Source organism: Coregonus clupeaformis, chromosome 13 (genome assembly GCF_020615455.1).
Source record: "Coregonus clupeaformis isolate EN_2021a chromosome 13, ASM2061545v1, whole genome shotgun sequence".
Lineage (NCBI taxonomy): Eukaryota > Metazoa > Chordata > Actinopteri > Salmoniformes > Salmonidae > Coregonus > Coregonus clupeaformis.
The window spans coordinates 16,812,294-16,834,303 of record NC_059204.1 but is presented as its reverse complement, the minus strand read 5'-3'; the positions used below and the strand labels follow the sequence as shown (position 1 = coordinate 16,834,303).

General features: G+C 44.7%; 1 protein-coding gene across 6 annotated transcripts in view; it reads right to left on the bottom strand.

The window, feature by feature from the left end:
• Positions 1 to 8,791: 8,791 nt before the first annotated feature.
• The window catches only part of LOC121579355 (E3 ubiquitin-protein ligase TTC3), a 55,588-nt gene continuing 42,369 nt past the window's right edge, over positions 8,792 to 22,010 (bottom strand). For 3 of the 6 annotated variants that reach the window (XM_045224264.1, XM_045224265.1, XM_045224266.1), the window contains exons 38-47: positions 21,843 to 21,939; positions 21,588 to 21,691; positions 21,328 to 21,412; positions 21,056 to 21,199; positions 20,588 to 20,821; positions 19,321 to 19,619; positions 19,113 to 19,239; positions 18,676 to 18,834; positions 9,366 to 9,458; positions 8,792 to 9,165 (exon numbers count right to left, since the gene is read on the bottom strand). In XM_045224264.1, the coding sequence (XP_045080199.1) occupies positions 9,040 to 9,165; positions 9,366 to 9,458; positions 18,676 to 18,834; positions 19,113 to 19,239; positions 19,321 to 19,619; positions 20,588 to 20,821; positions 21,056 to 21,199; positions 21,328 to 21,412; positions 21,588 to 21,691; positions 21,843 to 21,939 (1,468 nt within the window). In that variant the 3' untranslated portion in view covers positions 8,792 to 9,039. The remainder of the gene's footprint in view (positions 9,166 to 9,365; positions 9,459 to 18,675; positions 18,835 to 19,112; positions 19,240 to 19,320; positions 19,620 to 20,587; positions 20,822 to 21,055; positions 21,200 to 21,327; positions 21,413 to 21,587; positions 21,692 to 21,842; positions 21,940 to 22,010) is intronic. The other 3 variants (XM_045224267.1, XM_045224268.1, XM_045224269.1) reach the window with 3 other exon arrangements.

The following is a 22,010-nucleotide window of genomic DNA, read 5'->3' as shown; positions in this document are numbered from 1 at the left end:
GCACAAATATCTCCTATAGTCAGCCCTTTAAACGAGGCTGCCAGACCCCTGGTGGAGTGAGCAAGTACACCGCTAGGTAACCCTTGCTGCTACAGACCCCTTGACTTTTTCCACATTTTGTTACGTTACTGCCTTATTCAAAAATAGATTAAATTGTTTTTTTCCTCATCAATCTACACACAATACCCCATAATGACAAAGCAAAAACAGGTTTTTAGAAATTGTTGCAAATGTATAAGAAGAAAACCCCACTGAAATATCACATTTACATACGTTTTCAGACCCTTTACTCAGTACTTTGCTGAAGCACCTTTGGAAGCGATTACAGCCTTGACTCTTCTTGGGTATGACACTACAAGCTTGGCACACCTGTTTTTGGGGAGGTTCTCCCATTATTCTCTGCAGATCCTCTCAAGCTCTGTCAGGTTGGATGGGGAGCGTCGCTGCACAGATATTTTCAGGTCTCTCCAGAGATGTTTGATCGGGTTCAAGTCCGGGCTCTGGCTGGGCCACTCAAGGACATTCAGAGACTTGTTCCGAAGCCACTCCTGCGTTGTCTTGGCTGTGTGCTTAGGGTCATTGTCCTGTTGGAAGGTGAACCTTCGCCCCAGTCTGAGGTCCTGAGCGCTCTGGAGCAGGTTTTCATCAATCATCTCTCTCTACTTTGCTCCGTTCATCTTTCCCTCGATCCTGACTAGTCTCCCAGTCCCTGCCGCTGAAATACATCCCCACAGCATGATGCTGCCACCACCATGCTTCACCGTAGAGATGGTGCCAGGTTTCTTCCAGACATGACGCTTGGCATTCAGGCCAAAGAGTTGATTCTTGGTTTCATCAGACCAGATAATCTTGTTTCTCATGGTCTGAGAGTCCTTTAGGTGCCTTTTGGCAAACTCCAAGCGGGCTGTCATGTGCCTTTTACTAAGGAGTGGCTTCCGTCTGGCCACTCTAACATAAAGGCCCAAATTGGTCTGACCTGGTGCTGGGTCCGGCCCCCGGGGAAGCTCGCTTTCCGACCACAGCCCCAAGTCTCTCTCCGCTTCATGCACCTCGGTCTCATCCGTGGTACCGGCATCCGGGAAAGGAAAGTCGGTAACTCCAAGTTTCCTCAAGAATGCTACAGGTCATTCCAGGGAGTTTGCACGCAGTAGGTGGCAATGCATACACAGACTGGTTCGAGCGAGGGCCGCCTGAGCATGTTTCAAGCCGAGACAAACTACACATAAATTGTGAGTATCTTTTAGAGAACCCGGCTTAGCCATTGTCGTCTCGGTCGCTTTCTTAGCCATCTTACTCATTGTGCTAGCAAATTGAATAATAGATTAGGAGACTTATGAGAACAAGTACAAACTTCAGTACACAATGTCCAGGGGGTGAACACGCTCTACCACTAAGGGACAGTTTATTTGGCGCAACGTAAGACTGTCTTGTTTTTCAATTGTTTGTTTTAGTAGAGTGAATAGTTCTGGTGAAGAGCAGACTAATTGAAGGAATGAGTCCGTGCCTCACGCTTATGACCTGTGGACTTAAAAGCCCCCTTTTATTGTCATGCCATCTGGCAAAAAACGAACTGTGATTGTAAACCTCTCTGTATCTGCAGCTTACTGTAGCTAATGAAGTGTAATTATAGACAGAGAGGCACAGCAAAGGAAATAAACAAGGAAACAGCAAAAATAAACTAAAGTGAAGACAGTGTTTTCCTAAAAAAACATGTTTTCATCACTGCAGATGTATAGGCCTCAGCAATGAAATACACTGCTCAAAAAAATAAAGTGAACACTTAAACAACACCATGTAACTCCAAGTCAATCACACTTCTGTGAAATCAAACTGTCCACTTAGGAAGCATCACTGATTGACAATAAATTTCACATGCTGTTGTGCAAATGGAATAGACAACAGGTGGAAATTATAGGCAATTAGCAAGACACCCCGAATAAAGGACTGGTTTTGCAGGTGGTGACCACAGACCACTTCTCAGTTCCTATGCTTCCTGGCTGATGTTTTGGTCACTTTTGAATGCTGGCGGTGCTTTCACTCTAGTGGTAGCATGAGACGGAGTCTACAACCCACACAAGTGGCTCAGGTAGTGCAGCTCATCCAGGATGGCACATCAATGCGAGCTGTGGCAAGAAGGTTTGCTGTGTCTGTCAGCGTAGTGTCCAGAGCATGGAGGCGCTACCAGGAGACAGGCCAGTACATCAGGAGACATGGAGGAGGCCGTAGGAGGGCAACAACCCAGCAGCAGGACTGCTACCTCCGCCTTTGTGCAAGGAGGAGCAGGAGGAGCACTGCCAGAGCCCTGCAAAATGACCTCCAGCAGGCCACAAATGTGCATGCGTCTGCTCAAACGGTCAGAAACAGACTCCATGAGGGTGGTATGAGGGCCCGACGTCCACAGGTGGGGGTTGTGCTTACAGCCCAACACCGTGCAGGACGTTTGGCATTTTCCAGAGAACACCAAGATTGGCAAATTCGCCACTGGCGCCCTGTGCTCTTCACAGATGAAAGCAGGTTCACACTGAGCACATGTGACAGATGTGACAGAGTCTGGAGACGCCCGTGGAGAACGTTCTGCTGCCTGCAACATCCTCCAGCATGACCGGTTTGGCGGTGGGTCAGTCATGGTGTGGGGTGGCATTTCTTTGGGGGCCACACAGCCCTCCATGTGCTCGCCAGAGGTAGCCTGACTGCCATTAGGTACCGATATGAGATCCTTAGACCCCTTGTGAGACCATATGCTGGTGCGGTTGGCCCTGGGTTCCTCCTAATGCAAGACAATGCTAGACCTCATGTGGCTGTAGTGTGTCAGCAGTTCCTGCAAGAGGAAGGCATTGATGCTATGGACTGGCCCGCCCGTTCCCCAGACCTGAATCCAATTGAGCACATCTGGGACATCATGTCTCGCTCCATCCACCAACGCCACGTTGCACCACAGACTGTCCAGGAGTTGGCGGATGCTTTAGTCCAGGTCTGGGAGGAGATCCCTCAGGAGACCATCCGCCACCTCATCAGGAGCATGCCCAGGCGTTGTAGGGAGGTCATACAGGCACGTGGAGGCCACACAGACTACTGAGCCTCATTTTGACTTGTTTTAAGGACATTACATCAAAGTTGGATCAGCCTGTAGTGTGGTTTTCCACTTTAATTTTGAGGGTGACTCCAAATCCAGACCTCCATGGGTTGATAAATTTGATTTCCATTGATAATGTTTGTGTGATTTTGTTGTCAGCACATTCAACTATGTAAAGCCTCCAAAGCCCCATACACTACCCACCACTGTGACCTGTACGCTCTTGTTGGCTGGTCCTCACTACATGTCCGTCGTCAAACCCACTGGCTCCAGGCCATCTATAAATCACTGCTAGGCAAATCCCCGCCTTATCTTAGCTCATTGGTCACCATAGCAGCACCCACCCGTAGTCTGCGCTCCAGCAGGTATATCTCACTGGTCATTCCCAAAGCCAACACCTCCTTTGGCCGCCATTCCTTCCAGTTCTCTGCTGCCAATGACTGGAACGAATTGCAAAAATCTCTGAAGCTGGAGACTCTTATCTCCCTCAATAACTTTAAGCATCAGTTGTCAGAGCACCTTACCGATCACTGCACCTGTACACAGCCCATCTAAAATTAGCCCACCCAACTACCTCATCCCTATATTGTTATTTATTTTGCTATTTTGCACCCCAGTATCTCTATTTGCACATCATCTCTTGCACATCTAGCATTCCAGTGTTAATACTATTGTAATTATTCTGCACTATAGCCTATTTATTGCCTTACCTCCATAACTTGCTACATTTGCACACACTGTATATATATTTTCTGTTGTATTTCTGACTTTGTTTTTTTTACCCCATATGTAACTCTGTGTTGTTTTTATTGCACTACTTTGCTTTATCTTGGCCAGGTCGCAGTTGTAAATGAGAACCTGTTCTCAACTGGCTTACCTGGTTAAATAAAGGTGAAAAAAAAAAAAAAAAGTATTTAATAAGATTATTTCATTCATTCAGATCAAGGATGTGTTATTTTAGTGTTCCCTTTATATTTTTGAGCAGTGTAATATTTTTAGCAGAGATTCTGAAAGGACTGTCATTTTCATTTTGCTGGAGTAAAAATAATGGGACAGTGTTTTTTTGTTTTTTTACCCCGCTATCATCCAGAAGGCGAGGTCAGTACAGGTGCATCAAAGCTGGGACCGAGAGACTGAAAAACAGCTTCTATCTCAAGGCCATCAGACTGTTAAACAGCCATCACTAGCACATTAGAGGCTGCTGCCTATAGACATAGACTAGAAATCACTGGCCACTTTAAGAAATGGAACACTAGCCACTTTAATGTTTACATATCTTGCATTACTCATCTCATATGTATATACTGTATTCTATACTATTCTACTGTATCTTAGTCCATGCCGCTCTGACATCGCTCGTCCATATGTATATATTCTTAATTGATTCCTTACTTAGGTTTGTGTGTATTGGGTATATGTTGTGAAATTGTTAGATATTACTGCACTGTCGGAGCTAGAAGCACAAGCATTTCGCTACACCCGCGATAACATCTGCTGAACATGTGTATGTGACCAATACAATTTGATTTGATGTGTTCACAGGCTTTGTTTTTGTCCAAGAAGAGCGTTTACCCTTAACCTAAAGTTGGGTCTTTTGAAATGACACTAGCTAGTAGATGAGGTATTTTATTGCTTTCCAGAATAAGCAAGGAATTTAAAGGACAGAGGGGAAGCTCTGTACTGCGTCTAATATTAGAATACAGTGAGTACTGATGAGAGGAATCTCATGGGGGGTGACTTGTCAGTCTCATTTCCATCACTGGAAAAATTATCCAGCTTTATTTTAAGGCAGGCTTTCAACAATCAATGTGCCTGTTTCTCCTGACAATATCATGTAATGTACAAAGTCTGATTTGTATCCACAAAAGCCTTGTTACAATTGTTACTAATTGTATGGTGTTTATGTTCTCAGTACACCCTCTTGTGACATGAAGCGCTTTGTTGGTCAAAGACCTGAGCAAGACCTGTGAATTCATGGTGCACTGTCTGGTGAGATCAATCATCATAATACATGATCTGATGACATTGCATGATTTTAAGTTTCATGTAGCTAAAATAACAAACAGGTCTGTAGTTTCTCCTTATTTTCTTCAATACACACTGAGTGTACAAAACATTAGGAACTAACATTCCTGTCTTGCAGGAAATCACGCACAGAACGAGCAGTATGGCTGGTGGCATTGTCATGCTGGAGGGTCATGTCAGGATGAGCCTGCAGGAAGGGTACCACATGAGGAGGATGTCTTCCCTATAACGCACAGCGTTGAGATTGCCTGCAATGACAACAAGCTCAGTCTGATGATGCTGTGACACACCGCCCCAGACCATGACGGACCCTCCACCTCCAAATCGATCCTGCTCCAGAGTACAGGCCTCGGTGTAACGCTCATTCTTTCGACGATAAACGCTAATCCGACCATCACCCCTGGTGAGACAAAACCGCGACTCGTCAGTGAAGAGCACTTTTTGGCAGTCCTGTCTGGTCCAGTGACGGTGGGTTTGTGCCCATAGGCGACGTTGTTGCCGGTGATGTCTGGTGAGGACCTGCCTTACAACAGGCCTACAAGCCCTCAGTCCAGCCTCTCTCAGCCTATTGCGGACAGTCTGAGCACTGATGGAGGGATTGTGCGTTCCTGGTGTAACTCGGGCAGTTGTTGTTGCCATCCTGTACCTGTCCCGCAGGTGTGATGTTCGGATGTACCGATCCTGTGCAGGTGTTGTTACACGTGGTCTGCCACTGCTGTCCGTCCTGTCTCCCTGTAGCACTGTCTTAGGCGTCTCACAGTACGGACATTGCAATTTATTTTTGTGTTTAAACCCTTTACAATGAAGATCTGTGAAGTTATTTGGATTTTTACAAATTATCTTTGAAAGACAGGGTCCTGAAAAAGGGATGATGCTTTTTTTCCCTGAGTTACTTAGCATGTTAGCTAACCCTTCCTCTAACCCCTAGCTTAGCTAATGTTAGCACACGTTTTGCAATTCGTAACATGAAATGGATGGATATCCAAAGTAATACATACCATACGAAACATATAATAAATGGTGTCTCGGATTTACATACAGAATATGAAATGCTCTGAGATCGGTTGATTGATAAACGAAATATTCAACAACAATTCATATTTTACATGCCGTGGTCTAATGCAAATAGTTCAAAATTATACAGCAAATGAAAGGGCATTATTGTCACCATAAAAAGGTGAATGGAGGTGTTTTCCAGGCACAGTTTTACGACAGCGTGAGCCAAGTTGATAAAAATCAACATTTTTGTACGTGCGCACTTTTCAGAAATGGAGCACACAGAAATTGTGTGAAATTTACACAACGGTTATAAATGAAGCCCCTGATCCGGGGCCACCAACTGTGTAATCACTCAGCCCCTGACTGGAGAGCTGGTGGTGGAGAGCTCTGATGCGGAGTCTGACGCTATTGAGCCTATCTATTTAGACAGCCAGGCCCTGGTAGAATACATCCTTCCGTCTGAGGGAATCATTCATCTAGACTGTACGTTATTGAATTAATGAAAGTAAGATTCCCATTATTTTTGCTTTCACCAATCCAGATGTCTGGACAGGGCCCTAGTTGAGCGGTTCAGAAAGGGCACTGTTTTCCAAATAGACCACTAGTCCCTACCCACTCTAAAGAGATTAATAGCGTGGTTTTCTCCATCCTCTCCAGGCTTAGCTGAGCGCGATGCCAGAGATATCCAGATAGCAGAGGGAGACATCTTCTCCAGACTCTTTACCTGCCCTACCCTCGAGACTACCAACTTTAAAGTTGGTGAGGGAACCTGTAATAAATACAAGTCAAATAGTGCAACAGTGTCCATTTTTATGAGTGGTTTACCGATGACTGACAGGTGTAATTCTTTGTTCCTCTGTAGAGTTAGAAGTGAACGTGGTGATTGTCCTCCATGACGACCATCTGATCACAGAACTTCCCTCTGAAGCTGTGCAGAGTGCGAGAGCCCAGAGCTCTTCTGAAAACCCACTGCAATTTGGAGGATGGCCAGAGGCTAGTGCCTTTCATACGCCTGGGCAAGACCAACCTGAAGTGACCAAGGACTCAAAGTCCAGATGGCCAAGAAGTCCTGGCAGACAGCCACATCTGTTGGCTGGACCTCCCTGCTCTGAAAGTGCATAATGTCATATGGATGTCTACAGTTCAGAAAACAAGACAACAAAAAAGTAGAGGATGTGCAAGATTATGGGGTAACTTTTAATAGTGAAAGTCAAAAAAGGCAAACTTAAAGGGTGTAACAAATCATGACATTGAAGCCGCATGGTTGCATTTCAAAATTTAAGAAACCCTGTGCCAATCATAAGCAGTAATATTCCCATTTTCCTAGCAGTAGAACAAATGTTGGCACTTTCAAAATGTTGCCCAAAGAAAGAATATTTTTTTTTTAATAATCTAAAACTGACAAGGACAAATGTGTAAAAAGCAAATTATTAAATGCATTAACATTCCAGTTATGTTGTCATTGTAAATTATGTGTATTGGCTTAACCTCATAGTAAGATCAAGGAGTTAATCCCCTTCAGGCCATGACTGACTACTTCCAACTACTAATAGCATAAAACTTGACTCAATTAAAAACTGTCAGACTTGTGTGAAGAGTTATGATTTTAAAACATTCAATCATACAAAAATGTGTACATTTTACAAAATTGCAGTTGCAAAGTTGTTTTTCTATCCTCTGACAGTTGCAACTTTTCAAAGAGCCAAGCTTCACACAAAGTAACTGCCATTCTTTATTACACCAGGCACAAGAGCCTTTCTGAATTAGCTGGACCATAACTAAACTTATCAAAGTAAAATCAGGCCTAACTAAACCATTCCTCTTTAAATCAAGCATGTGTCTCATGACAATACTATGATTTAACTCATTATTTTGTCATTAGAATTAACAATTGAAGCAAACACTTGTGTAAATAAGCATTGTGTGGCACATGCGATAAGCTAAACAAAACATTTCTTGTATGATATAAATCAATATAATATACACTGAACAAAAATATAAAACGCAACATGTAATGTGTTGGTCCCATGTTTCATGAGCTGAAATAAGATCAGCAAACTTTTCCATACGCACATACAGCTTATTGAACTCAAATTTTGTGCACATATTTGTTTACATCCCTGTTAGTGAGCATTTTCCTTTGCCAAGATAATCCATCCACCATCCGACAGGTGTGGCATATCAAGAAGCGGCAGGTAGCCTAGCGGTTAAGAGCGTTGGGCCAGTAACTTTGAATCCCGAGCAGACTAGGTGAAAAATCTGTCAACGTGCCCTTGAGCAAGGCACTTAACCATGTACGGTGTCGATAGCGTGTATGGTGTCGTTTGGGCGGTTTGCTGAAAATGTCCCAGTTCTTCCATGGCCTGCATACTCAGACATGTCACCCATTGAGCATGTTTGGGATGCTCTGGATCAACATGTACGACAGCGTGTTCCAGTTCTCGCCAATATCGTGCAACTTCGCATAGGCATTGAAGAGGAGTGGGACAACATTCCACAGCCTGATCAACTCTATGCGAAGGAGATGTGTCACGCTGCCTGAGGCAAATGGTGGTCACACCAGATACGGACTGGTTTGCTGATACACGCCCCTACTTTATTTTTTTAAAGGTATCTGTGACCAACAGATGCATATCTGTATTCCCAGTCATGTGAAATCCATAGATTAGGGCCTAATGAATTTATTTCAATTGACTGATTTCCTTATTAACTGTAACTCAGTAAAATCTTTGAAATTGTTGCATGTTGCGTTTATATTTTTGTTCAGTCATAGTAGGGAGATGAATAAATGGTTAAATCACACTTGTCAAAAAACTTCACATGCAACATTTGACAGAAGCGTTTCGTATGGAATTGAGCAGTTGAGCATATACTGGGAATCAATGTGTTTGGAGTTCAGGTATTAGGAGGTTTAGGGGTTCAGGGTAGGTAGCTGGGAGTGTTTAGGAGAAGGCGGGCGTGTGGCCCCTGCGGATTCTGCCAGGCAGCAGAGGGAAGTCCTCGGGCAGGAGAGCGTGCTCTCTGCAGGTGGGACAGGTGCTCTGCTCCTTCAGCCATGACTTAATACACTAGAGAAAGCGACAGAGAGAAGGGGAGATGAAAAGAAAGCTGTGGTATAAATAGAGACTGATCAAAACAATCCCGAGTGCAAAGAACAGAAATGTCCAATTCCTGTGTTCTGCTAGCCCTAAATAACCACAGGGCCACATAAAAGCGCTGGGCAAACTCAGTTGCAGACTACTTATCGGTGTGATGAAGGTGGCCTTACCTCTCTGTGGAAGCTGTGTCTGCACTCCAGCACACACAGGTCCTCCTGGGACATGTCTTCATGGCAGATGATACAGGGATCCTCCATGTTCAGCTGTACAAGACACAGACCAGAATCAATAAAAAGGTAAGTCTTTAAATGTCACGTGCACAAGTAGAGTGAGAAATGCCTTTATTGCAAGCTCTAAACCTAACAATGTAGTATTAAAAATAACATAAGGTTGTACAAAAACACACGAGAAATAAAAAGAAGAACACGAGAAGCAAGCAAGACATATACAGGGTCAGTTCCAACACCATATTTACAATGTGCTGGGATACTGGAGTGGTAGAGGTAGATATGTATAGGGGTAAGGTGACTAGGCATCATGATATGATAAAGTAGCAGCAGCGTATATGATTGTATATGCGTAGAAGCTGTTCAGGAGCCTATTGGTGTCAGACTTGATGCACCGGTACCCGAAAGCAGAGAGAACAGTCCGTCTTGGGTGGCTGGAGTCTTAACGATTTTCTGGGCCTTCCTTTCACAATGCCTGATGGAGGTCCTGGATGGTAGGGGGCTTGGCCCCAGTGATGTACTGGGCTGTCCGCACCACTCTCTGTCGCGCCATGCGATCGAGGGCGGTGCTGTTGCCATACCAAGTAGTGATGCAGCAAGTCAAGATGCTGTCAATGGTGCAGTTGTAGAACTTCTTGAGGATTTAAGGGCCCATGCCGAAACATTTCAGCCTGCTGAGGGGTAAGAGGCGCTGTCGCGCCTTCAAGACTGAGCGTTTGGACCATTTTAAGTCCTTAGTGATTTGGACACCGAGGAACATTAAGCTCTCGACCCGCTCCACTGCAGCCCGTCGATGCTTAGTCTCTGTGGTCCAATTCTGGGAATAGATTCAAAGTCCCTGCATAGGCTTTTAGCCTACATCCGTAAATACACCCTCAAGGGTATGCTAGTGGCGACTAGGGCCGTGGCGGTCATAAATTGTCAGCCGGTGATTGTCAAGTAAATAACTGCCGGTCTCACGGTAATTGACCAAATTAACAAACACGTTTAGCATCTCCTGGCCTACAAGCCACTGATGCAGACCTTTGGAACATCACATTTTAAAAAGGCTAATAAATGCATTATTTTAGACCGGTCTAAATGTCTATTTCAGAAGAACAGAATAGCATACTCTGAGTTATCCTTATGTTAGGCCCTGATCTGGCTATGACGTATGGCTGTGGGCTACACTAGTTCATTTTGCAGACAAGATTTGCTTAGAATCCCGTGGCATTATTTGACAGTATGAAGAATACAACTAAACATACCTGAATAAAATAGAAAGGATATTTTCTCCAAATGATTTCCAAGGGAGTGTGCACATGTGGCTATTATGTGTTTAGCGGTTAACAAAGAAACAGGTCCTCCTATATGCTTCATTTAGAGTTATTTATGCAACTTCAGTTGTGATACAAACTTTGGGCTATATGTTTTGAATTGTAATACATTCTAATGCTGCACGACGCGACTAATGATCATTTGAAAAAAGTTGAATTAAAAGTCATGAGCTCGGCTTTGTTTCTTGCGCAGGCTGCACACACTTCATCAGTCTCTAATTCACAATTTGACAAGCACATAATATTCTCACCAGGCCTTGGATTTCCCAGCATCATCCCCTTGTGTGGCCGTAATGCCCCCTAAAAAAAAAATTCCATTCCTTGCGGCCAAAGTAGCCATTTTGCCCTTGGGCTGAATATAATAATTATAATTCCCTTCTCCCGGCTGCCAATCACCATGCTCTGAAGCACCTCTCACTCACATATCTCAATTCTTATTAGCCAAAGCAAGTCACGTGATCGGGTCCTTCTCACAGGCATCTCAGCTCCAAAATAGGCTACAGGTGAAGACAGGCACATCGGGGACGCAACCTTATCGAATTCAGAGGTGCATATTGAAGATGTTAGAACTGTACACATTTACTTTGTCAGCCAACAAGATGAGTAGGCCTAACAAACAGCAAAAGCACTAGCCTCTGTCAATCTACCATCCCCCATAGTACAAAAGTTGACATTCTATTGGTCAACTTGTCCTTCTGTGCGAGAAATAAATATTCCAAATATACTCTGGGACGGTTGTGGGACGTGATAGATCCTAAATTAATACAACCACTCACATCAAAAAAACTTTTAAAAAGCAATGAGGCTGATGCAACAGATAAGAACATTTAGCTTAAAATATTGAATTAGGCCATTTCTTCACTTATAAGCGCAGGAATGTGCACACGGCAGTAGGCTACACGCGAATGTTCCAAAATGCAATCAATAAGCAGAAAAACACTTCTCAAATGTGATTATGCATGGAATGCTTTATTATAAAAGGTGAATTTTTATGGTGAAAACTTGAAACTCATGCACCGCCTATGTATGCCAGTTAGGCTCTACACTAGTTGTAAAGCGGATTAATGTGCTTAATTTTAATAAAGATATTTGGTCACTTTAGTTGTGATACAAACATATGTGCCTACGGGCTAGGCTACATGAGGTGTGCTTCTATGATTTGAAAAAGTTGAGAAAAAGAGGCATGCGCTGTTTCTTGTCTTACTGCAAACGCTGGGCATCATTCACAAGTGATATTGTCAACCATCAGACTAATCTGGTCTTTAAATATACTAAATAATGTGTGAAATTAGTTTTGATTTAGAATGGACCATTATCATGCACCTGTCTCAGAACAGGGACGGGCAGAGGAAAAAAAAGACATGTCATCTATACACTTAAATAGCGAATGGAGGACGTTTTTCCTGTGGTTCATTTTCATACCAGCCAGGTAGGCTATACTCCTGTTGTAAAGTGAAACAATGTGCTTAATATTAGGAAAGTAGAGAAATAAATATAGTAGGCCTAAAAGCTGATGGGATCCTCTTTTTAATAGAGACCATCAAAACTATTCTCACGCTATTGCATAGCCTATAGAAATGTTGCGTAACATTAGCTCATGGGCTCTCATTAAGTGTTTGATTTGATTTTCGATTACATTTGCATTGAGGTCAGAGTGATTAGAGGGACAATAGAGTGCTGAGTACCAGGCAGTTAGCAAGTTTGGTAGGCTACTAATGACCATCAGCAGCATCAGAGCGCGGTTTTGGAGAAGCCTAGCTACCGTGACTAAACGGTCATGTGGAATTTAACTGCAGTCATGACTCGTGACCGCCAGTGTGGCGGTGATACGGTCACCGTAACAGCACTAGTGGTGACTAACACGCTCTGTGGGCTTTCTCAGGTGCAATAAGATCAAAGTCTCCTCAGTGTTTATGAACTGATACGCAAAACGACGCCAGATTCAAAACTTATAATTTTTCTATTTAAATTATTATACCAAATTCTTGCTACCAATAGAATGTTATTTATAAGGGGGATACAATCTTCCCAGCTCTGCAGATTTTGCTGTGAAGAGAATCATTAGATCTTTTGTTTTGGTACTGTTAATTTGTAGCTTGAAAGGTCCAGGAATGGCTGAAGGATTGCAATATTTACCTGGAGCTAACCCTGCAGATAGCACTAATGGGTGATCTGAAAAGTCAGTCAATCGATCAATAATACACTGCTCAAAAAAATAAAGGGAACACTTAAACAACACAATGTAACTCCAAGTCAATCACACTTCTGTGAAATCAAACTGTCCACTTAGGAAGCAACACTGATTGACAATAAATGTCACATGCTGTTGTGCAAATGGAATAGACAACAGGTGGAAATTATAGGCAATTAGCAAGACACCCCCAATAAAGAAGTGGTTCTGCAGGTGGTGACCACAGACCACTTCTCAGTTCCTATGCTTCCTGGCTGATGTTTTGGTCACTTTTGAATGCTGGCGGTGCTTTCACTCTAGTGGTAGCATGAGACGGAGTCTACAACCCACACAAGTGGCTCAGGTAGTGCAGCTCATCCAGGATGGCACATCAATGCGAGCTGTGGCAAGAAGGTTTGCTGTGTCTGTCAGCGTAGTGTCCAGAGCATGGAGGCGCTACCAGGAGACAGGCCAGTACATCAGGAGACGTGGAGGAGGCCATTGGAGGGCAACAACCCAGCAGCAGGACTGCTACCTCCGCCTTTGTGCAAGGAGGAGCACTGCCAGAGCCCTGCAAAATGACCTCCAGCAGGCCACAAATGTGCATGTGTCTGCTCAAACGGTCAGAAACAGACTCCATGAGGGTGGTATGAGGGCCCGACGTCCACAGGTGGGGGTTGTGCTTACAGCCCAACACCGTGCAGGACGTTTGGCATTTGCCAGAGAACACCAAGATTGGCAAATTCGCCACTGGCGCCCTGTGCTCTTCACAGATGAAAGCAGGTTCACACTGAGCACATGTGACAGACGTGACAAGAGTCTGGAGACGCCGTGGAGAACGTTCTGCTGCCTGCAACATCCTCCAGCATGACCGGTTTGGCGGTGGGTCAGTCATGGTGCCCTGGGTTCCTTCTAATGCAAGACAATGCTAGACCTCATGTGGCTGGAGTGTGTCAGCAGTTCCTGCAAGAGGAAGGCATTGATGCTATGGACTGACCCGCCCGTTCCCCAGACCTGAATCCAATTGAGCACATCTGGGACATCATGTCTCGCTCCATCCACCAACGCCACGTTGCACCACAGACTGTCCAGGAGTTGGCGGATGCTTTAGTCCAGGTCTGGGAGGAGATCCCTCAGGAGACCATCCGCCACCTCATCAGGAGCATGCCCAGGCGTTGTAGGGAGGTCATACAGGCACGTGGAGGCCACACACACTACTGAGCCTCATTTTGACTTGTTTTAAGGACATTACATCAAAGTTGGATCAGCCTGTAGTGTGGTTTTCCACTTTAATTTTGAGGGTGACTCCAAATCCAGACCTCCATGGGTTGATACATTTGATTTCCATTGATAATTTGTGTGATTTTGTTGTCAGCACATTCAACTATGTAAAGTTTTTAATAAGATTATTTCATTCATTCAGATCTAGGATGTGTTGTTTAAGTGTTCCCTTTATTTTTTTTAGCAGTGTATAATAATACTATTAGCAAAAATGTTTATTTTCAATTCACAATCTGTAGAAACAATGAGAATAGAAGTGTTCAGAACTTTTGTGAAACAACACAGTACAGTTAAAATATATGGCAAATAGAAATCCAATATGGATGGTGTTAAAAGATAGATGGGAGATGTTGAATGGAGCTGAAGGATGGGACTAATAACTAATAACAAGATAACTAATGTAAAGCATACTGTGTCCATAATAAGTATATAGGTTGCAGGTTGAGAGCTTTTGTGAAAGAGCACAGTTAAAAATATATGGCATATAGAAGCAAACCGGATGGACATCATGAAAATGATCAGAGAGGTTGAGGGTAGAGGAAGTTCAGGAGTAAAAACAAACAAAAAATAATTATTGTAAAATTGACTGTGTCCATCAAATTTATATAGTATGTATAAGCTGGAAGTAGGAGGCCTAAGTGTTGTTGTTCACTAGTTTACTCCAATTAGGGGTGGGGTGGTGGGGTTGGAAAGTAATAAAGGAAAAAAAATATATATATATAGTGGGGGGAAAAAGTATTTAGTCAGCCACCAATTGTGCAAGTTCTCCCACTTAAAAAGATGAGAGGCCTGTAATGTTCATCATAGGTACACGTCAACTATGACAGACAAATTGAGGAAAGAACATCACATTGTAGGATTTTTAATGAATTTATTTGCAAATTATGGTGGAAAATAAGTATTTGGTCACCTACAAACAAGCAAGATTTCTGGCTCTCACAGACCTGTAACTTCTTCTTTAAGAGGCTCCTCTGTCCTCCACTCGTTACCTGTATTAATGGCACCTGTTTGAACTTGTTATCAGTATAAAAAGACACCTGTCCACAACCTCAAACAGTCACACTCCAAACTCCACTATGGCCAAGACCAAAGAGCTGTCAAAGGACACCAGAAACAACATTGTAGACCTGCACCAGGCTGGGAAGACTGAATCTGCAATAGGTAAGCAGCTTAGTTTGAAGAAATCAACTGTGGGAGCAATTATTAGGAAATGGAAGACATACAAGACCACTGATAATCTCCCTCGATCTGGGGCTCCACGCAAGATCTCACCCCGTGGGGTCAAAATGATCACAAGAACGGTGAGCAAAAATCCCAGAACCACACGGGGGACCTAGTGAATGACCTGCAGAGAGCTGGGACCAAAGTAACAAAGCCTACCATCAGTAACACACTACGCCGCCAGGGACTCAAATCCTGCAGTGCCAGACGTGTCCCCCTGCTTAAGCCAGTACATGTCCAGGCCCATCTGAAGTTTGCTAGAGTGCATTTGGATGATCCAGAAGAGGATTAGGAGAATGTCATATGGTCAGATGAAACCAAAATAGAACTTTTTGGTAAAAACTCAACTCGTCGTGTTTGGAGGACAAAGAATGCTGAGTTGCATCCAAAGAACACCATACCTACTGTGAAGCATGGGGGTGGAAACATCATGCTTTGGGGCTGTTATTCTGCAAAGGGACCAGGACGACTGATCCGTGTAAAGGAAAGAATGAATGGGGCCATGTATCGTGAGATTTTGAGTGAAAACCTCCTTCCATCAGCAAGGGCATTGAAGATGAAACGTGGCTGGGTCTTTCAGCATGACAATGATCCCAAACACACCGCCCGGGCAACGAAGGAGTGGCTTCGTAGAAGCATTTCAAGGTCCTGGAGTGGCCTAGCCAGTCTCCAGATCTCAACCCCATAGAAAATCTTTGGAGGGAGTTGAAAGTCCGTGTTGCCCAGCGACAGCCCCAAAACATCACTGCTCTAGAGGAGATCTGCATGGAGGAATGGGCCAAAATACCAGCAAGTGTGTGAAAACCTTGTGAAGACATACAGAAAACGTTTGACCTGTGTCATTGCCAACAAAGGGTATATAACAAAGTATTGAGAAACTTTTGTTATTGACCAAATACTTATTTTCCACCATAATTTGCAAATAAATTCATTAAGAAATCCTACAATGTGATTTTCTGGAAAACATTCTCATTTTGTCTGTCATAGTTGACGTGTACCAATGATGAAAATTACAGGCCTCTCTCATCTTTTTAAGTGGGAGAACTTGCACAATTGGTGGCTGACTAAATACTTTTTTCCCCCACTGTGTGTGTGTATATATATATATATATATATATATATATATATATATATATATATATGCGAGGAAAAAACATATGGGGGATTGGAAGTGATGCAGACAATTACATTGATGGAAGTTACAATCTGCAATATTAAAGCCGATCTAACCCCTAAAATAAATAAATAATAATGTCTCCTCAGACCAAATTATGCATAGAGAAGAGCAGCATTTCCCCTCCATGATCAGCTCCTTGGTCTGACGTTGAGGAAGCGGTTGTTGTTCCGGCACCACACTGCCAGGTCACTGACCTCCTCCCTGTATGCAGTCTCATCATCGTCAGTGATCTGGCCTACCACCATTGTGTCGTCAGCAAACTCCATGACTGTGTTTGAGTCGTGCGTGGCCATGCAGTCGTGGGTGAACAGGGAGTTCTGGAATACCGTCCAACCCCGCGAGTGTTGACCTGATTAAAGACCTTACTCACTTTGGCCTCAGAGCAAGAACACCCATTCCTCTGGGTCAGTGGGGGCCGTCACGCACGGTCTTCTTGTCAAAGTTCGTCTGGTAGAGAGGAATCTTTGGGCAGATCACTGTTCAGTCGTCCTTTGTAATCCGTAATGGACTGTAGCCATGCCACATGCGGCAGGTGTCGGAGCCTGTTCATTTGGCCCACGGGGGGCCAGTATAAAAAAAGAAAAACTAACTCACTAACTAAGTCGCTCTGGATAAGAGTGTCTGCTAAATGACTAAAATGTAAATGTAATAGGATTCCACCTTATTCCTATATTGTCCTTTTGCTCGTTTGATGACTCTGCGGAGGGCGTAGTCGGATTTCTTGTACTTGTTCCGGTCTTCAGCCGTAGCCTCGGGGTTGTCTGCGATAGCCTTGTGTGCGGTAGCCCTGTCCTTTAGCGCCAACCTCGGTTAACCCAGGGCTTTTGATTGGGGACGCAGCGAACCTTCACTTGGGACAACGTTGCCGGTGCATTTCCTAATGAAGCCGGTGACAGAGGTGGTTTGCTCGTCAATGTTATCGGCGGAGTTTCGGAACATATTCCAATCAGCGCTAACAAAGCAGTCCTGTAGCATAATGTCTAATTCTAGTGACTATTTCTCAATGCAGCGATTCACAGGTCCTTCCTGTTTGAGCTTCTGCTTGTAAACAGCAAGCAGGAGTACGGAGTCATAATCAGATTTGCCGAATGGGGGACGAGGGAGGGCCTTGTATGCTTGCTTGTGGGTAGAGTAATAGTGGTCTAGGACTTTATCAGCCCCTAGTGGCGCAATTTTTTAAATACAAGAAATACAAATATGTTTTATTATTAATAATTTTTTTTGGGGTGCGAGTTTTCCTGCTTCTTTATAGCCTCGTATAGTTTATTAAGTGCCAGCTTGTTATTTTTCTTGTCTTGAGGTGGAATGTATACAACAGTCACAATAACAGCTGAAAACTCCCTCGGGGAGGTAGAAGTGTTGCCATTTGACCATCAGGTATTCCAAGACGGGTCAACAATGGGTCGAGACTTCCACTGCGCTCGAGTCAGCACACCATTTGTTGTTGATGAAGAGGCAAACTCCTCCCCCTCTCCATTTCCCTGACTCCACTGTCCTGTCGGTGAATGGAGAATCCATTGAGTTGTATAGCCATTGGGGGTATCTTGTCCAAAAGCCATGTTTCAGAAAAGCAGAGAATATTGCAGTTACGAGGGTCCCGTTGGTAGCAAATCCGCACCTGGCGGTCATCCATCTTATTATCATGTGACTGTACATTGTCCAATAGAATGGAGGGAAGAGGTGGCTGGTTTTCCCTTTGCCTTAATCTCGCCAGGACTCCCCCTCGCTTGCCTCCAACGCCAGCGTTTCCTCTTGGTTCCCCCGAAAATTGGGTCGGAATTACAGAAAGAGCCCAGGGCAGATTAATTGAAGTTGATGTCGGAATTGAGGTAAGTAACTGCCAATCTGATGTTCAAAATGTATTATCGGTTATAAGAAATGATAGCAGATATATTGTGAAAAGAAAGTAAAAATAAACGCCAAAAGAATCACAAAATAACAAAGTTGGGTTGGAGCTCGCAAAACGGCGGCCATTCGACCTGAATTTGACCTCTTCTGTGTCTGTACATCCAGCATGTCTGACCAGAAGAGTTGAGTCCTGCTGTGATTACTGTGCATGAATCAGTGTGAAGAGAAAGCTGAACTCACCGCCTTGGCCTGGGAGTGTCCGTGGGCGCCCACTCTCTTCCAGACGTGGGCGGTGGGAGGGGTTCCAGTGGAGCGGACTGAGGCAGGGGAGTCGGAGCAAGAAGGGGTCCCACACAGCTGGGCCCCGGGGTCACCTTTACCCACACTGCTCAGCTGCTCCTGGATACGCACATACACACGTTACTCATACGGAAGCCAACTGTTGTGGGTATTCTCTAACCTAGAAGTGAATGTGAATCCGAGGACGTGATACATTTTCAATGGAAGCCTCTCCATTGCAAAATATTTTAATTGAGTTCCCTTGTAGTTCTACATCTTCTCAAAAATAAATATTATCCCTGACAGAGGGGACACAGAACTAGAGCAAGTACGAAGACGTATGCCGAAAGGTGTAGTATGGTCCTAGTCCTTAGTGCAAGTTACTTTGGGGCTCTTACCCTGGTGGTGTCCTGGTGGTCCAGGATGAGCTGGGCCACTCTGTTGATAACCTCATCATAGGACAGGGCGGTCAGGCAGCCTCCGTTGGCTGTGTGTATCTCCCCAATGAACTTGTACAGCACGAGCCTGAAACGACAAACCAGTATTGAATACTACAGCTCTCATACACCCATCATACGGTCTTTGCTATTTGTGTGCGCACGTTACCTGCTATAGTGAGGGAACATGACGCTGAGGCGGTCCATGATTCTCTCGCACACATTGTTGGGTTGTGGGGCCTGTGGCCTGGGAGCCTGGTTCTGAAGGAGAGGCCTCGTGAAATGGCCGGTAGGATCGTTAGCAGTAGCACTAGCTAGAGCTCCAGCCATGCCGGGGGACGGTGCAACACTCTGAGCCATGGCTGGGGCCGGAGGGGCACTGGGCACCCCTGGGTGGCCATAGAGGGGGCCTCTCATGTGCAGCGGGTGGCGAGGGAGCTGCTGGTGAGCCTGTGGTTGGAATAGCATCTGAGAGCGAGGGGGAACCGGTTAGTAAGACATCTTGACAGAAGACGAGATTACGACAGAAATGTTCTGAACCACATTGACAAACTGACCGGGGCAGATGTATAGCTTGCGGAGATGGAGCTTTGTGTACATATAGAAACTGTGTGTACATATACACTGAACAAAAATATAAACGCAACATGTAAAGTGTTGGTCCCATGTTTCATGAGCTGAAATAAAAGATCCCAGAAAATGTTTGCCCACAAATTTGTTTACATCCCTGTCAGTGAGCCTTTCTCCTTTGACAAGATAATCCTTCCACCTGACAGGTGTGGCATATCAAGAAGCTGATTAAACAGTATGATCATTACACAGGTGCACCTTGTGCTGGAGACAAAAGGCCACTAAAATGTGCAGTTTTGTCACAACACAACACCACAGATGTCTCAAGTTTTGAGGGAGCGTGCAATTGGCATGCTGACTGCAGGAATGTCCACCAGAGCTGTTGCCAGATAATGTAATGTTAATTTCTCTACTATAAGCGGCCTCTGTTGTTTTAGAGAATTTGGCAGTACGTCTAACCGGCCTCACAAACTCAGACCACATGTATGGCGTTGTGTGGGCAAGCGGTTTGCTGATGTCAGCGTTGTGAACAGAGTGCCCCATGGTGGCGGTGGGATTATGGTATGGGCAGGCATAAGCTACGGACAATGAACACAATTGCATTTTATCGATGGCAATTTGAATGCACATTAATACTGTGACGAGATCCTGAGGCCCATTGTGAGGCCCATTTTTTGTAAGGTTTCTTTGACCAACAGATGCATATCTGTATTCCTAGTCATGTGAAATCCATAGATTAGGGCCTAATTTATTTATTTAAATTGACTGATTTCCTCATATGAACTATAACTCAGTAAAATATTTGCATGTTGCATTTATATTTTTGTTCAGTATAGACACTGAATGTTTGCGCTGTTCCTAGCTACCTGCTCTGGCCCCAGGGGCCCTCTGATGGGGAAGCGGAGCCCCAGCACCTGTCCTGTCTGCAGTGTGAAGCCTGCGCTGTATCTCAAGCCTGGCGCCACTAGGGGAACGCCCAGGCCGATGGCGGGGACAGAGGAGAGGACTGGGTAGGCGACAGGGGGGAGGCCGGGGTATGGGAGACAGAGGGGGAGGGGGACCAGAGACGGGGTTGGGTCTACCTCTGGGACTGAGTGGATCTGGGAGAAACAGAGGGGGTCACACCACACACAGGCCTCACTCATCTGACAAACTGCTTCAAGGTATAGGCTGAGAATAGCCAAAGACTGTTTCAAAGCAAGTCGCTAGGCATTTATAGTCAAAATAGCTCTTACAATTCAGACTTTTACTAAACCCCAAGACATAATAGAGATAACTAACATGCTGTTTTTGTCAGAATGGACAACAAAATAAAGACATCAGCAAATGTAAACCTTTGCTAAACTTAAAGTAGGCCCAGTTGTGCTGCATCTTACTGGTACAGGTGGGGGCCGCGGGGGGCTGGGGACAGCCACTGGGGGCAGAGTACACAGCCTGGTCCCCCTCTTCACCTGCTCCATATGATCCTGGTACTGCACCTGTGGAGGACAACAAAGCTGTCACACACACCTGGACCAGCACTCACATAATCCTTTCCAATTTATATTCCAAGGTGTATTGTAATAGTTGAATCTGTGTGTTAGTTTTTTTTATTTAAATTATTTACCTCAGTTGCACAGACTTTCTCTTCCGCTTCTTGAACACATGCTCCCCAGGCATATGTGGCTGACTGCAGAATTTGGGAAGGGAATCTGTTGGGGGGGCAGGGGGGGAGGCTGTGAAACGGACCTTGAACCAACAACAGGCCCTTCGTCTCTACTGAAGTCAGTGTAGCGCTAAGGAACTGTTAAACTGGTTCTGGAGACAACATACAACTGTGTGTACAGGGCCTCAGTCTAGCCTGTGGTTAATGTAACCAACACCTACCTGAGTGCCACTTCCTTGAGCTTGGCAAGGATGGCCCTGGCTTCAGACAGAGACCTGTAGAGGCAGCGCAGGTCAATGCCACGCCGGTTCTCTAATATAGACAGCTAGGGAAAATTAAGTAAATCGGTTAGGAAAGAAGGTTCCAGCTCTAATGGTATGAGAAACTTAATCTTACTTCCCACGCAAATGGACACCTCTGCATAAGAATTGAGGAACATGCAGGTATCTCCACATTCAACCCACACACAGACATACCTCTGCTCCCTGAGACCTCCTGGTTGCCTTAGCACATAGGTCTCTGTACCTCTTGATCTCATCCTCCAGGCTCATCTTCTCAGCAGCTGATTGGTTACTGTGGGAAAGAATCACTGCACATTTAGCACACCAGCAGCACAACACTCAGAAGAGTTGGAGACATGTTAA